This window comes from Akebia trifoliata, chromosome 4 (assembly GCF_017979445.1).
Source record: "Akebia trifoliata isolate Shusen 1 chromosome 4, ASM1797944v1, whole genome shotgun sequence".
Classification (NCBI taxonomy): Eukaryota; Viridiplantae; Streptophyta; class Magnoliopsida; order Ranunculales; family Lardizabalaceae; genus Akebia; species Akebia trifoliata.
The window spans coordinates 29,936,836-29,953,974 of record NC_141378.1 but is presented as its reverse complement, the minus strand read 5'-3'; the positions used below and the strand labels follow the sequence as shown (position 1 = coordinate 29,953,974).

The following is a 17,139-nucleotide window of genomic DNA, read 5'->3' as shown; positions in this document are numbered from 1 at the left end:
CGAATACATGAAAATTCTTGAGTGCCAACATCAAGAACACGTGACAAATCAACGAATCAAAATTCATCTACACTGTAAGATGCTTAAATCAAAACGTCATGGATACATGGAAAATCAGGAGATCAAAAATTTATCTATATGTGCAAGATGCTTAAATCAAAACGTCATGGGCACATGGCAAATCAGAGAATCAAAATTCATCTACATGTGCAAGATGCTTAAATCAAAACATCATGGGCACATGGCAAATCAGAGAATCGAAATTCATATCTATGTGCTAAGCTCTTGAGTACAAAAAAAAAAATGGACACGTGGCAAATCAGCGAATTGAAAACTTATGTATACATGAAAAATTCTGAAATCCAACAAGTTAAAACTTTGTGATAAATCTTTGAACCAAGAACTCATGCATGCATGTAAAATTTTTGAATCCACAAAGTTAAGAATACGTGATAAACGTCACAAACATATTGTCAAAGGTTGATAACTTGTACCCTAAGTAGGGATTTATATTGGTTTTAGCTCGTAAGGATCATCTCATCGAAGGAGATGATCCTAATGGACATTAGCCTTGAAAATCATATTTTTGAAAAATGTTGGCTTCGGTTACGGATCCATTCTCATGAGTCAAGAAGAATCTGAATGTCGATTGTCACAAAATGATTTGAGGGTTTTAAAACGATCTTCAACTGAACTGAAGTCCGATCTATAGGAGATAAGGGAGGGGGAACATCACATCTTAGAATTTTTCTAAAAGAAAATTTTTTTAAAAAAAGTGAGAGGGGAAGTAGAAGGGAAAAATGGAGAGGAGAGAGAGGGGTGTGTGTCCCACCTTGAAACCTTAATGTCTTTCTTCTTTTCTTCCTTCTTCTTCTTCTATGTCTTCTTTTTTGAGTCCTTAGTAAAATATGACTATGTATTTTAGAGTAATGTGAGAAGGTAGAGAGTGAAGTAAAAGAGAGTAGAGAATAGAGATGAGTTGAAAGTAGATTCTTTTTTCTTTTTTTTGTATAAGACTTAGTGGGAGAAAATTGGTCCTATTTTTGGGAAGATGAGGGGGTATTTATAAATGTTTAGGGATATAGTAGGGTGAATTGTTGGGAGAGTAGAGAATGGCATAGGTTTTGAAGGTGGGGGGGGGGGGGGTATGAAATTTAGAGTGGAGAGGAGGGTAGTTGTGTAATGAAGGTAAATGGGTAGTGTTTTGATCCAAATGGTTTGGATCTTACCCAATCCATTTGGATGGAGTGTTTGGTGAGGTGAGATATTTATAAACGTCACGAACATATTGTCAAAAGTCAAACAATCATTTATACAACATGAAAATAAGGAAAAAGGACACCAAGAAAATAAACACAAAGGAACCAAACTTACCTATATGACAGAATAGTGGCCGCGGTGCGTCCCTTCAGGCACAACTCAAAATCAATGAAAGGTTTAATGATGAAAGATGCTCCGATTGGGAGATGTTATAACATGGAGAAGGAAGAAAAACGGTTATTGTATTATTGTGGGGCTGGGAATGAAGGATAGAAGACTACATTATTGTTGGGCATTCAAAAGAAAGGAAGATAGAACAGTGTTGCTGCCTTAGGGTGTGGGGAATAGAAGAGAGGGATGAGTGGTTACTACTGGACATTCCAAAAAAGAAGATATGAGGATGAAGATGTTGTTGGGGACGTCCCAAAGAAGAAGAGATGAGGCTGGAGATACTGTTGTTGGATGGTTCAAAAGAAGATAAGAGAAGAGAAAAGAAAATAAGGGTGATGGTTGTTATCTTCAAGAAAAGAAGAACAAAGATTGGAGCATTGGTTGTTGCCCAGGTAAGTCTGTTTTTTTTTTTTCTCTTTTTTTTTTTCTTTTTTTTTCTTTTTTTTTTTCCTGTTTTTCTTTTGTTTTCCCTTTTGTTGTTGTCTAAGAAGAGAAGAGAGAATGTAGGATGTGAAAGAGAGTTCAGGAGAAGGGGAGAGAGAGTAGAGGAGAGAACGTTAGGGGTTAATGGCGACTAAACTCCAGCAGACCCCCAAAGAGGATGTGAGAAAGAGCTTTAATAAAAAAATTCTTTCTAATTTTTTGTTTCTAAATTTTTCTTGTTTCCACGTTTTCCTCTTTCCTCTTTTCTTTTGTTTCCCTCTTTTCTTTTAAGAGAACAGGAGTTGTGATCTCACTTTATTCACAACTTGATAGTCCTCCTTAGACTAAGTGGTGATTGATTAATTTTTATTATTCTTTCTTGATTTCCAATGTAATCAAATTTTTATTTTGATTTTCAATGTTAAAATTCTGATTTGATTGGTTAATTGATTTTAATTTAAATTTTGATTTTGGTTTTTAACGAAATTTGAATTTGATCTTGAATTTTAATTTGTTGGTTAATTTCAATTTGATTGGCTGATTTAATTTTGATTCGACTGGTCGATTGAAATTTTATTTCAATTTTGATTGATCGATTAAATTTTAGTTTCAATTTGATTAGTCGATTTAATTTTAATTTTAATGTTAATTAGTCGATTAGATTTTAATTGAATTCGATTGGTCGATTAAATTTCAATTTCCACTTGATTGGTTGATTGAATTTTTATTTCTATTTGAATTGATCGATCGACTTTTGATTAGTTAATTAAATTTCAATTTTAATTTTGATTGGTTAGTTGATTTTTTTTATTTTAATTTTGATTTAGAATTTTTCAAGTTGATCATTCCATTGAAGTTAGAATTTTCAATTTCAATTTTCCTAAGAGCCAAGGTCTCTATGTAAAAGTCGGACCTCGAGGGGTGTTTTGGTCATTTTACAATTTTTCATAAATTTATCTGTTTTCATCAATTTAGGTCCCGTTAGACTCGAAAGCATATTCTAAAGGCAATGAAGGTACTTTTCGAGGCTTTTCAAATATCCGAAATTCATGAGGGGTATTTTCATCATTTTTTTTATTTTTGTCAATTTTTGCGAATTTTTGCATGAGATTTCTTTTAGTCCCAATGTAATTGTTTCTAAGTCTCAAGGTTTCATTTTCCTAACATTGCGAGGTCTCTAAGTTGTCAAAATGTGTGGCGAACCTAATCGTGCGTACTTATTAAATCGAGTGCATAATGTAGCGATCATAAACTTGCGTAATTCGATGTCGCGTGGCAAAAAGAAATAAAATTGTAGAATTAGAAAACAGAAATGGGGAAATAGAGAGAATTGGAAGAAAGCTTTTCCCAAGCTTTCGAGTTCTTTGCGCTCATCATTAAGAATCCATAACAACCAGGTGACAGATCATCAAGTCAAGCGAATGTAAAAATGGGGTGTCTACACTAAAACTATTGTAAAAAGGAAGGGATGGGGAGGAAAAGGGAAAAGGGGGGAAAGAGGAGAGGGACGGATGAGAGGAGGTCATGTAAATCAAATTTTTAGTGGAACGGCTCCCCAAACCTCTGGCGTAGGTATGTCTGTCAAACCACGTAAAAAATTTGTGTTATTTCTCTTTTTCATTATTTCTACGATTTTTTGGTGAATGATCTTACTAAAAATTAGATGTCAAGTTCAATCACAAATTTGACCTCCACGGTAATTATTTTTTTTTTTTAAAAAAACATGATTAGTTTAGTAACTTTATTTATTTTAAAAAGGGAAAATTACTTGAAGGGCCCTAGTAGAGGGATTTTTTTCTAATTTGTCCCTAAGTTTTAGGTGTTCTCTTAATAGTCTATTTAGTAAAACGTTTATTTCTAACCAGTCCCTAAACCCCACTCCACACATTTCTTACAATTGAAAGGTTGAAACCACCCTTATAATTCGAACTCAACATTTTCATCCAAAAATATTGGATTTACGACATCCTAATTGAATTTTGGAGACTCCATTTTGATGGAAAGAATTTGAAAAAGAAGATGAAACCATTTTCAAGGATTTTTCAAGCATTTTGAAGATGTATGCAAAAAAGTTTAAAGATTTTTTTCATTTCTTTTATTTTGTTTTTTACTAAAAATCGATCAAAGATGGTTCTTTTAATTTGAAATCATCCACACAACTTGATCGGTCAAGTTTTTAGTTAATCTTCCATGTATTTTATTCAAAAAATGAAAATGGGTGAGTTTTACTAGCATCGAACCCACCACTTTTTTATTTTTGGGTTCAACATTCTTTTAAAAATTGTCAAATTCAATAATAAAAAGTGCACGAGCTCAACAATATAAATAAATAAAAAACAAAAAATTTGAATGTTGACTTCATTCTTCGTTTTTTTTTTATTCTAAATCATTGGAATAATTCAAAAAATAAGTCTAAATGTTGGAACTAGAAATAAATCATTTCCTTTCATCATTCACGAAAAAATAAAATTTGTCAAAAATGATTGAAATCTCTGATGGAAAACCTAAGTATGTAAAGAAGATGAAAAAAAATGGTAGTTAAGTTATTTAAAAAGTATTATAACCTGTTGTGAGATTGAGAGAGGAATAAGAAAAGAAACTATCAAGCATCGGCTCAAAACTCGAGCTAAATCCTTCCGCCAGTGTCCCTTTTAAGTAATTTTTGCTTATAAAAAACATGGTTGGTTCAGCAGAACACTAATCATTTTCGTAACCCAACCCCCATTTTAACAAACCAACGTACATAAAGATCAAAATAGGGTTTTTGTGACGACAAAATTATGAACAACTAAACCAAGTATTTGTATATAAAATTCTAATGATAAGATGAAAGAAAGAAAGATGGTATATCTCTAACAAAAGTAAGAACATCTATCTATCTATCTATCTATCTATCTACTAAAGGCAAGTATTTTTGTATATAAAAATTCTTAATTAATGACATTATTAAAGTATCAGATTTCTTTGGTCGAGTTGGTCTTCATTTCTGTTTCATGTGAAGGATCACTTGTTCCATGTTCCATGGGGGGGGCCTGCAAAGGATTCAAGCTCTCCTTGTATTCCTTCATCTCTCTTTTGTATCTCTCCTTATCCTTCAGCCCAATGTTCTGATAAACCTAAACAGCCATAATACACAAGGCGGTAAAAATCAATGAAATAATAACTAACATCGGGACATGGCAATAATCTCAAATATACACCCCCAAAACCTGAAGGAAATAAATGTCTAAATTATAATGAAATTATTTGAGACTCAGGACCATTTTAGGTCCATGCTTTCATGATGAATATTTTCAAACTGATGACATTCTCATCCTTTCTTATAATTAGTAATAGAAAATGACCTAAAGCCCCTCATCTGCAACCTCAAGTAAAAAAGACCTTGATAAATTATTGTGAATCTAATCTTCATTCCATCCTTTCCTTAAAGAAAATCCTATTTTGTTATTGAGCTTTTTAATGGTTGAAGTACATAGACGCATAAGATTGATTGAAGATGAGGGTAACAAACATTTACCCAAGAAATTTAAATTACTCAGATTAGGAAACAAAAAAAATAAGGGGCTAGGCCACGAGTTGAAGATGAGTTCCATTGCTCGGTCTATAAGAAAGAAAGAGGAAGAGAGGGTAGGGTGGCAAATATTATCCAAAACTTGGGAGGGGCATATCTAAATCAATCAAACAAGGATATCGGTCAATTACTGTGAGATCCCACTACATGAAAAAATGGATAAATTCGACACCAAGTTTAGTAGAATTTACCCCCTTTTTTTCACATAATATCCAAACCTTAAATACTTCAGCATAATTAAAAACAATAGATATCTTTACTTACCATCCTTTCTTCTTGGCTAAGTTGACTCCATGATTCTCCAATCATTTTAGTAAACTCTCTTTCTCTGTTTGGGTACAACGACTTGAGCTTTGAATGCTTTTCAGCGAAGAAAAAGTTGTAACCACTCCGGTTTGGTTTCGGGCGCCCTGGATCCCCACCACCACCGCCTCTTCTGCGCCGCCATCTCCTCTTCCTATTACTACTATTGTAAGCAGTAGGAAGAGGAGACAAATCATAAGGGACAATGGCATTGTTGGGTTGGGCTGAAGCACAAGTTGAAGAAGCATGTGGATGGTAAACTACTCCGTGAAGGGTTTTTGAACCCCATTTCACCGATACCAAATAACCGCAGTCAAATTTTCCATCAATGATTCCCCTCACATGGACAACTGTAGATGCGGAGGCAAAACTCGAATGCTTTAAAAGACCAACTCAAGAATTCATATAATCAAACACCGATGAATCAATATATATATGTCGGACTTATAAATATTTTAATTTTTAAAATCACATTATTTACAACTAGCGGGCTGCCATGCACTTGCACCTGAGTAATAAAAAGTAAAAATAAAGTACACATGTAAGCTTGGTACTTTCTTTATATGTAATTTAAAAACTTAAGTTTAGAAATTCCAAATAGATAGTATAATTTTAAAAGAAGTTAGGTGGTCTATAATGAAAAATCCCTTTTTTTTTTAAATTAACTATGATTAGTTATTGTAATGTAAAAAATAAAAAATAAAAAAACGTATTGAATGTTATCTTTTGTGTCAATAATAGTCCCCAATCAGTAATTATAGTAAAGATGTAATTTTTACAAAATTCTGAAATATTTCAACCAAAGTTTCCAAGGCAATGTATAGAGTTTACAAGTCAACTTGATGAGTTTGAAGAGTGAGTTGACTTTGAGTACCTACTTAGTACCAACAAGTCAGAATTATATATATATATATATATATATATATGGGAAATGTTCAACAACAGACATTTTGGCAAACATTTTTCAAAACATGGGTTAGAGGTTTTGGAATGGGCTGATTTTTGGTGAGGATGATCTCTACGGTGAGGAGATCATCATCATCAAAAATCAGCCCATTCCAAAACTTCTAACCCCATCAAAAATGGTTTACAAAAGATGGACGGTCCACGATTTTTCAACTTGTAAACTGGGGCTAGAAGTTTTGGAATGGGCTGATTTTTAGTGAGGATGATCTCCTCACCGTAGAGATCATCCTCACCAAAAATCAGCCCATTCCAAAACCTCTAACCCATATTTTGAAAAATGTTTTGCCAAAATGTTTGTTGCTGAACGGGACCCTATATATATATATATATATATATATATATATATATATGGGGCAGTTCAACGGCCCTAACATTTACCTAGTTTCGTGCCAAGCTTTTACGGCCGTAAGATAGGGACGCATTTGACGGTTAAGAGAGATATTTACGATTTTAAAATAAAACGTAAGTAATTACAGAATACCCCCTCATCAATTTTTATTTCTTCTAAAAAATCCCTCTTAACAAGTTCCTTTCTTCTTCTTCTTCGATCTCTATCTGTAAACCAAGTTACAGACGTAACTTACGAGAACCTTTCTCTCTTTCCCCCAAGTTTCACATACTTTCGCCATCGTCGTCGCACTCTCGTCGTCTCTCTCTCTCAAGTTACATCGTTGTCTCTCTCTAAACCCTCTCTCGCCGTCGTTCTCCACGTGCTGTTAGCCCAGCCCGGCTAAATTTATATGGGTTTGTTCTAATTATAGTCAATTTATATGGGCATGTGATTTTTGAGTATGCCAAAGAGAGACCGATCATCTTCTCGTCTTTCCAACCAAGTGCAACAGAGCTGATCAGGAAATTGCAAAAAACCTATTCTGTAAGAGATTTTTGTATTTCTAATTATACTCTCTTTTTATGATTAATGATTATGAACTTTTAATCAAATCGATTTTCAATTTTTTATGACATTACCCTTTAATTAGAGATAATTTATTTTGTTCAAATACTCAAGTTTACTAATGTGGTTGCTTAATCAAGTGCTCTTTCTCACAAATGGGGGATCGAAAATTTACTCAGACGTTAGAAGGAATTTATTGGATGAAGCCATAAAACTATGCTTGGAAAATGGCTTGCAAGGGGTTGTATCTGAAGTGAAAGTCATTTTCAGAAATCCAAGAGCAATAACCAAGATCAAAGAATCTAATCTCTCTCTCATGACATATGGCCAATTGAAGTAAACCTTTTGATTATCATTTGGAGGATTTATGAAAATGGGTATCAGGGTATGCCCATTTTGGATAAAATGGGAGAGAGAGGATTTCATTCCAAAGAGGCTTCGATCTAAAACTTGAGAGAGAGAGGTTCTCGTAAATTACGTCTGTAACTTGGTTTACAGACAGAGATCGAAGAAAAAGAAGAAAGGAACTTGTTAAGAGGAATTTTTTAAAAGAAATAAAAATTGATGAGGGGGCGTTCTGTAATTACTTACGTTTTATTTTAAAACCGTAAACATCTCTCTTAACCGTCAGATGCGTCCCTATCTTACGGCCGTAAAAGCTTGGCACGAAACTGGGTAAATGTTAGGGCCGCTGAACTGTATATATATATATATATATATATAAGGAACAGTTCGACAGCCCTAAAGTTCGCCAAGTTTGGTGCCAAACATTTTTTGTAAATCACTTTTGATGGGGTTAGAAGTTTTGGAATAGGCTGATTTTTTGTGAGGATGATCTCTACGGTGAAGAGATCCACACAAAAAATCAGCTCATTTTGAAACTTCTAACCCTAGTTTACAAGTTGAAGAATTGTGGACCGTTCAATTTTTGTAAATCACTTTTGATGGGGTTAGAAGTTTTGGAATAGGCTGATTTTTGGTGAGGATGATCTCCTTATCATAGAGATCATCCTCACAAAAAATCAGCTCATTCCAAAGCTTCTAACCCCTATTTTTAAAAATGTTTGGCACCAAACTCGGCAAACTTTAGGACTGTTGAATCATATATATATATATATATATATATATGGGGTGGATCAAGGGACATATGTAAAAAACAATGGCTGTTCAAAATATGGATTAGAGGTTTTGGATTGAGCTGATTTTTTGTGAGGATGTTCTCTATTATTGGTAAAAAATCGACAGTCACATTCCAAATCACTTTTGATGGGGTAACAAGTTTCATATTGGACTGATTTTTTTTTGGGATGATCTTCTCATCATAAAGAACATCCTCACAAAAAAATCAGATCATTCCAAGACCTCTAACCCATATTTTGAATTTTTTTTTTATTATTACATTGTTTTTACACAAGTCCCATGATCCGTCCCCATATATATATAGGAACATGAGAACATTTAGACATACCCCTCTATGTGAGTTATCCATATGTTTTCAAACTCATAACATCCCACCTTAAGCTCGGTATTCTCTTTTTAAGATTTTTTTTTTTTCAAGAAAACCAATAATTTACACAAGATATTTTTTGTTCAAAGAATTTTTTTTATTTTTGTCATAGTGCTCACAGGCTCTTCACTGCATGCCACATCATCAAGTCAATTCATGTGATTGGTAGATATCAAAATTTTTGAGCAAAAAACATTCACCCTACTCCCTATCCCACCTTTAGGATGGTTGAAGAGCTTTGAAATCAAGGGATTTTTTTGTTATAGGTTTAAGATGACATAAATTAAAATATTGGGGAAGACCTCAGTCAAGAGGGCATGTCACCAATTTGAAAACACACAAGGATATTTCAAATATTCACCTTAAAAGGAGGGATATCTTTAATCACCAAAGAATATATGGAGATGAACACATGGGTGTTTCATTAAAATGCCCAGGAAGAATATATGCAAACATAGACCATTTTTATGCTAAAAGGACTCTTTGGGCATGTTTGGTTAACAGGGTGATAACATCGTCCCTAGCTGGTATAAGAAGAGACTACACAAAGTTCTTCACAGAAGGGGCAACCGGGATATAATCCTAATTCAAGGGTAATTAGGAAAGCACGCTCCCGAATCAATAAGGGCAACTCACACCATAGCCAAATTGTTTTGTCTTATATAATTTAAAAGATTGAGAATGAGCTGATTTTGGATGAGGAAGGAGATCATCCTCACTAAAAATCAGCCCATTCCAAAACTTCTAACCCCATTAAAACAAGGTTCAAGAATCGTAAATCATCTTCTTTTTTTTAAATCAGTTTTGTTGTGGTTAGAAGTTTCGAAATGAGCTGATTTTTGGTGAGGATGATCTCTGCTCATTCCAAAACTTTTAACCCAAGAGAAAACAATTCAGTTATGACGTGGGTTGCTCTTATTAATTCGTGTGGTGCTTTTATAATTATCCTAATTTCCAAGGATCATAAGATGCGTGTAAGCTCTAAATCCAGGATATTTATCCTTTAGTTCCGACTGCCAAACAAGCCCCTATAAGCACTGATAGGGTAGGGCCCACACGCAGCCTAGGTTAGCCCCAACCAGCAACCGACACTAGCACAGTAACACAGTCATACTCGTTCATGCTTGAGCCGTACACGTGACCATCCAATTACACAGAAGAAGATCAGAACTAGCATTTAAATCTACGAATACACAGTTGACTACATTAATAAATCTTAACTGTCGAAGCTATGCTACGCTGCAAGTTTTAATGATGATCAGCAGTGATTCAGGGGAACACTATATATATATAGATCATGTTCGCTAGGGTAAACCTGCTTCCAAAAGTCTCAAGACTTTTTCTAAAGTTCAATGACGTTGGACGCTGAATTGTCCAACCAACAAACAGATGAAATGAGAGGGGGAGAGATGTACAAATTTGTCCAGGGATCTATATTTCCTATGGCTTCTCTTCAAATCAACTTCTTAAGGAATCCACCAGTACAACTGGGTGATTTTTTCTTGTTCTTTTTTTTTTTTCCTACCATCGGCACCCCGACTTGTACCGCAGTTTCTTAAATTATTTGTCACCACAATTAACTATTAAAACACAAACATGACAAAGGTTTGGCTCAGAGAATAATCTCAACATTATAACACATTCAAACAATTTCAGTAAATGTTTATAATATGATTAGGCTCATTTAAAATCTTAAATCCAAAAAAATAAAAATTATTAATTGAGCAAAAAAAGAAAAAAAAATTAGAGAACTTCTATTGGCACCCCAACGTTTAGTTATTCTTAGCCATTCATTTATTTTATTTATTTTATTTGGCTCAGAGAATAATCTCAACATTATAACACATTCAAATAATTTCAATAAATGTTTATAATATGATTAGGCTCATTTAAAATCTTAAATCCAAAAAAATAAAAATTATTAATTGAGCACAAAAAGAAAAAAATTAAAAAAATGAGAGCTTCTATTGGCACCCCAACGTTTAGTTATTCTTAGCCATTCACTTATTTTATTTGGCTCAGAGAATAATCTCAACATTATAACACATTCAAATAATTTCAATAAATGTTTATAATATGATTAGACTCATTTAAAATCTTAAATCCAAAAAAATAAAAATTATTAATTGAGCACAAAATAAAAAAATAAAAAATGAGAGTTTCTATTGGCACCCCAAAGTTTACTTATTCTTAGCCATTCACTTATTTTATTTATTTTTAACTGGGTATAATAAGTAAAAGTTGGAGTGCCAATAGCAACTCCTTTATTTTTCGGTGAAATAATTAATTCTTTTAAATAAATGAATAATACGAAACTGATTAACAAAATAAAAGATACTCTACTGACATTGAATGTGCGTAGAGGAATAATATATTATGTGTATCTCATGGGAAAAAAATATTTAGTTCTAAAACATGTCCATGTCAGTTAAGTGTTTTTTTTTTTTTTCCAGTCTATTAAGTCTCGTCCACAATCAAAAAAAAAAAACGACCTCGAGATTCATAAAACAAGTCCGTGAGATTCATAAAAAAGTTTCAGGTCTTGTTTTGTGCATCTCGAGATTTTTTTTATGGTAGATGAGGATTAGAAAGGGCTTTTTCGTCACTATCTTAGTAAGGAAAGGGGGTTTCTCTAAAATATTTCTTATCTATAAAAGAGATTTTATTTTGAATCAGCATCACCCAATCTAGTTTATAATAGATTAGTGAGACGAGTTGACTTATCCGAGACAACTCGGTAAGTTCAATATAAATTGCATACCTTCATTTTGCAAATCGGGAGAATCTGTTGTCCCCGTCAAAGTGTTCTGTTGATGTTGTTGTTGTTGTTGTATGAGGAGCATGGAATCAGAAGTAGAATCGATGAAATCAGGCTTTTCAGGTCTGCTGTATGATGGGCTCTTTATGGACAATGAAACTGCCAACAAAGACCATCAATTTATTTTTTTTATAAATAAAAAGAAAAACCAACAAAATAACATAATTAGAAGGACAAAAAGAGACTGATCAGAGACAAAAAGAGAAACCCAGTTGTTGAGAAAGAGAATCATTTGTGCAGAGAAAATAGTTTTTGGGTAATTTAGAAATAACCCTTATATAGATTCGGTGGATCTTTGAGTTACACCCTCCTCTCTCCTACTGCGTTTTCAAATCGATGGCTGCCCCTTGACCATGATCTTATGATGTGAGATACTTAAAAAAAAGGAAATGAATTTATATATAATAAATATACCCTTTGTACTTTGCTGCCTCTTTTACCAAAAGGCCATTTCTTTATATTATCCTCTCAATACAGATATAGATAATACACACCTGACGTTTTCAAGTCTCAACCCAATGACAGATAGAGCCTAACACAAAAATGACAGTATAACCAAATAATGCTAATATTTCTTCAGAAAAAGCTTTTGATTTTTGTCCTTTAAGATTTGTTCATTAATTAACTAATTTTCTTTTCTTTAATATATATTTATATATAACCTCTCTAAGAGAAAATAACTTCTTTTTTTATAGATCTACTATTGGCACCCCAACTTTTAGTTATCACATCCCAATTTTTTAAATCATTTTTCACACCTCAATTAAAGATTAAAACACTCTTTAAACATTACAAAGGTTTAGCTAAAATTATAATTTCAACATCACAACACTCATTCAAACAATTTCAGTAGTTGTTTACAATTATGATTAGGTTCATATAAAATCCTAAACCCAAAAAATACAAGTCTAGCAAATAAATAAATATATAAAGAGAGTTTCTATTGGCACCCCACCTTTTACTTATACTCAATCATTCCCTTATTATTTTTAATTGAGGTGTAATAAGTAAAAGTTGGAGTACCAATAACAGCTTTCTTTCTGTTTTTTTTTTTTTTAACCTAAGTGATATCAGACTATATGAAATAAATCAAGGATCAAAGACTGAGTCTTTTGAAGGAAAAATAAAGATTTTTCTTTCTTAATAGAGGAATCAAGGATTACTAAATAAATAATGATTTTTAATTTATTTATTATATTTTTTTTTTAAACGTGAAGATTGCATAGAATAGATTTTTTAAGGAAGAAAAGAGATTTTGGCAAGATGGTGAAGATGTGGGCATTCTCATAAAATGCCCCTGTCAAAAGGGGGGGGGTTATATGTCATCAGTTTGAAAAAGAAGGGTAGGTATCTCAAATGTTAATAAATAAACAAAAACGAGGGGTCTTACTTTTTTTACTTGTTAGTTTTTTAATTTAATTACCTGCTCCTGGTCCAGTTGGAGTGAACAGGGGACCCTGTAGCTTAAAAAAGTAGACCTGCTCAAAGTGTTGGAGAAGGCTCAAGTAGTGTTTCCTCAACACATAAGAAGCACTTGTTGCAGTTGGAGATAAGCTGAAAACTTTGCTCACATCCCTCCATTTCTTTTCTTCAACCACCTGTCCGTCCATAATAACAAACAGTTATAGTGTTTATTATAATTAATTAAAAATATATATATATATATATATATATATATTAAAGAGAGAAAGTTAAAAAAAATAAAAAGGATAATCAAGAGATGCTTCTTTGATTTTTTGGTTTATAATTTGACAAAATTTAGGGAATATAAATTGTAATAAATATAATATAGTGGAAGATGTTGCATACCAAAAAATGGCAATTAATTTAACAAATCGATCAGTTAATTATTGAAAAATCAACAATTAATAAGATACTCAATTGTTGAAAATATTCCCTTTTCGACAAATTTTCAACAAAATTGTAATAAGGGTTCCTTGGCTTTTATGGTAGGTAGAGGGGTTTTCTGGTTTGAGATCTATCTCATTTTCAAATTTCTAGACGTTGAAGAAGGAAAGGGGGAGTCAAGCATGTTATGAGGGTATTTTAGTCATTAAAAAATTTCTTTAGTCCTTCATATGAGACTAACAGTCAAGGGAGAGAGATATACTTCAGTTTTATAACATTACATGAAGTATCTCAAATATATACTGAAACCTGGAGGGATATTTCAAAATTAGAATGTAACTAACCTTTTGAAAACCACCTCTTTTGGTAACTTCCACGTATAGAAGATGCAAGTCCAGCTCCTTCCCTCCAATCACCGGGATCCTTCCCAACATCCAAAACATAAATTTTAAAACCCATATAAAAATGTGTTTTTGAACCCATCTTCCCCGTTAATATTGCATATTAATTTACATAATATGTCAAGATAGAATTAGATTAGACTAGACAAGCATTTATAACAAAACAATTGTTTATTTTATGAAAATAATTGCCCATTAGTTTCGAGATATAGAGAAACAAAGATATGCATACTAAATAAATGCAAAGGAAGCTAAGATATAAGAAATATTTTTAAATTATAGCCATATTAAGTTTGGGTTCGGGTAAATTGGGTTGCCCAATGCCTATAGCCCGAACCCAACCCAATTCGATGTGGGTCAGGCATTTGGTTTTGTTGCCCGAACCAGAGACCGAGTCCAAGCTAACTATGCCCAAACCTAACCCAAGGTCGGGTTCAACCCATCGGGTTTGGGTTTGGCCAGCCCTAGTTTAGATTTGACCTGTAATCAATCCTGACTTCGGATTTGGTTTAATGGGGACCCATTGAGACCCTTAGGCTTATAGGTGTCTATTTGGTTCATACCTGATTGGATAGTATTATCATTGTCCAATCTCAACACTGGAAAACAAATCTAAATTTTGGATCTAAAGACCCATAGTTATTTAGATGGATCCTCACAGATCAAAAAATGGTTGATCCAAGACGGAATTCAAATCCTGGATCTAGACCCTTAGTTATCATATCAGAACTGATTTGATTTAAGGGTTTGATCTAATCTATTGGGAAACCTAACTATAAGTGGGACCGGCTACTTGTGCCCACCAAATCGCTCACTGTTCCCACTTATTATTTTATATATATATATATAGAAGATACATCTTTACCCGTCTCCATACACCCACCATCTTCTCCATCTATTATCGATCTAAAAATCTAAACCATCTTCTCTATCCATTCTCTCCTTCTCCACCATCTATATCTCTCCCCCTCAATTTTCTTGTTCTTCTTCTTCAACTTCATCTCCTTTTGAGTTTGTAAGAGATTGAATCAATGGATATTAAATTTTAAGGTTTTTTTTCTTTCAAAATTCTCTTCTTATATTATTTTTTTACGTTTTTGCATTTAATCATCAAAGACAATGGAAAAATCATTCATTAAAAACCTTCAAAAACGACATTTTCGAATCAAAGAACTCGGAGTCTTTTTACAATTTTGTTTGGTAGGTTCATATCAAATTTGTTTTAGTAAATTCGGTCTAAACCTACCGAACATTACAAAACTATTTAGGTGGAAACATACCTGAGCACTAAAAAACAAGTTATGTTCTTTGATAGATTTTGTTCAATAGGTTCAATAGGTACCTACCGAATGTTCTAAAACAAGTTCGGTCTAAACCTACCGAACATAACTTACAAAAAAAAAAAAAAACCTTTGAATTCTTAAATTCGAAATCGTCGTTTTTGAAGGTTTTAATGTTGGTTTTTCCATTGTGTTTTTTATGATTAAATGCAAATAAAATAAAATAAACAACAATATTTTATAAGAAAAACAACCTTAGAACCTAATATCCATTGATTCAACCTCTCACAAACTCAAAAGGAGATAAATTTGACAAGAGACAAGAAGAAGAAGAAGGATGAAGAGTAAGAGGAGGGGAGAAATGGATTATTGTTACATGGGCTGTCGATTAGATGGTGGGTGTGGAAAGAAATTCAATGAGGGTATTAGTGAAAAGTAATGTGGGTGCAGAGACCTCGTAGGCGGGTAAATTGAGTAAGTAGGAGCGGTGAGCATATTTGGTGGGGGCCATCAACCTGTGGCATAAGTAAAATCGGTTTAAGAGAGAGGGTTATTTTTGTCATTCAATGTTTTCGCTTCAATGAAGTAGTAGTCGATGGAATAAGTTCAAAAATGTGTGTAATCTAGCGAGGGCTGTTTAACATGCAATATCTCCAGGGGAGTTGAGAAAAATCAAAATATCCTACAAAATTCCTATATCTAATATTTGTGAAAGAAATTGACCTATTCCTTGCTACTTACTACTTTGACGATGTTTTTGAAACCGGTTGATCATCAAATTGAAATATCAAATATTTGTGAAATTGGTCCGACCACGGCCGTACCCACCCTAGTTCAATACTTCAATTGACCGATTTTGTTTATTAAAAAAAAACCTTATAAATACAATACAATTTTTTTTTTCTATAATATATATATATACAGTCATAATAGATGATACAAACAAAAACTGACGGTTCATTGCCCGAACAGAATTTACAGACAATACATCAGAAAAAAGGCATTTTCAAAGTTCTTCTCCAGAAAAAACAACAGAGAAAGCCCTTTTACATTTGATTAAAAAAAACAAATGAAGATTTAACTTTTTTGTTTTTTTTTTTTTTAATAAACAAATCTTATAATATTACGAGAGAATTAAGAACCTGAAAAAACCGGACTGATGGTTTGATTGAACCGACATAGTAAAAAAAACCTTCTTTCATTTTCATAAAAGAGAAAACACTTGCAAAACCAAACCAACTTCATTGAAGTTTCCAGTGGACCCGATCACCAGTCTAGGCCGGATTTAAAACGCAGATCAATCCAACCACATTATGTAAACATATAAATATATCCCAACCAACAAAGATAAATATTTTTTCTTTAAAAAAAAAAAATGCTAAGAAACTTACATAAATCTTGAACCCATCAAAGAGTGAAAACACCTTAGAGAATCCATGAAAAGCGTGGGATCTTTAACAACTTCATCATGAGAAGCTTGAGGCGTAGGATAACGCTTATCCTCCACCATTCCACCTCCCAGTGGCATTTCCGTAATTATCTTCTCCGACGAAGTCATTCTTCTCCAAGCGACCAAAGCCAACGAAATCGAAGAGAAGGTGGGGGGGGTTGTTACTGTGTTGGTGAAGACAAAGAGAGGGAAAATAAAGTAGAGATTAATAACAAGTAGGGTGGGTTAATGATAAATGTTGTGTGT

The 17,139-nt window shown here is 33.1% G+C and overlaps 1 protein-coding gene across 1 annotated transcript; it reads right to left on the bottom strand.

The window, feature by feature from the left end:
* Positions 1-4,635: 4,635 nt before the first annotated feature.
* On the bottom strand, positions 4,636-17,064 carry LOC147404697 (high mobility group B protein 9-like). Its single transcript, XM_086440752.1, has 6 exons — positions 16,835-17,064; positions 14,107-14,185; positions 13,338-13,512; positions 11,858-12,013; positions 5,690-6,078; positions 4,636-4,970 (listed from the first exon to the last, which is right to left on the bottom strand). Exons 1-6 carry the CDS (start codon positions 16,999-17,001, stop codon positions 4,809-4,811), a joined length of 1,128 nt encoding a protein of 375 aa, XP_086296878.1. The 5' UTR covers positions 17,002-17,064; the 3' UTR covers positions 4,636-4,808.
* Positions 17,065-17,139: the final 75 nt, after the last annotated feature.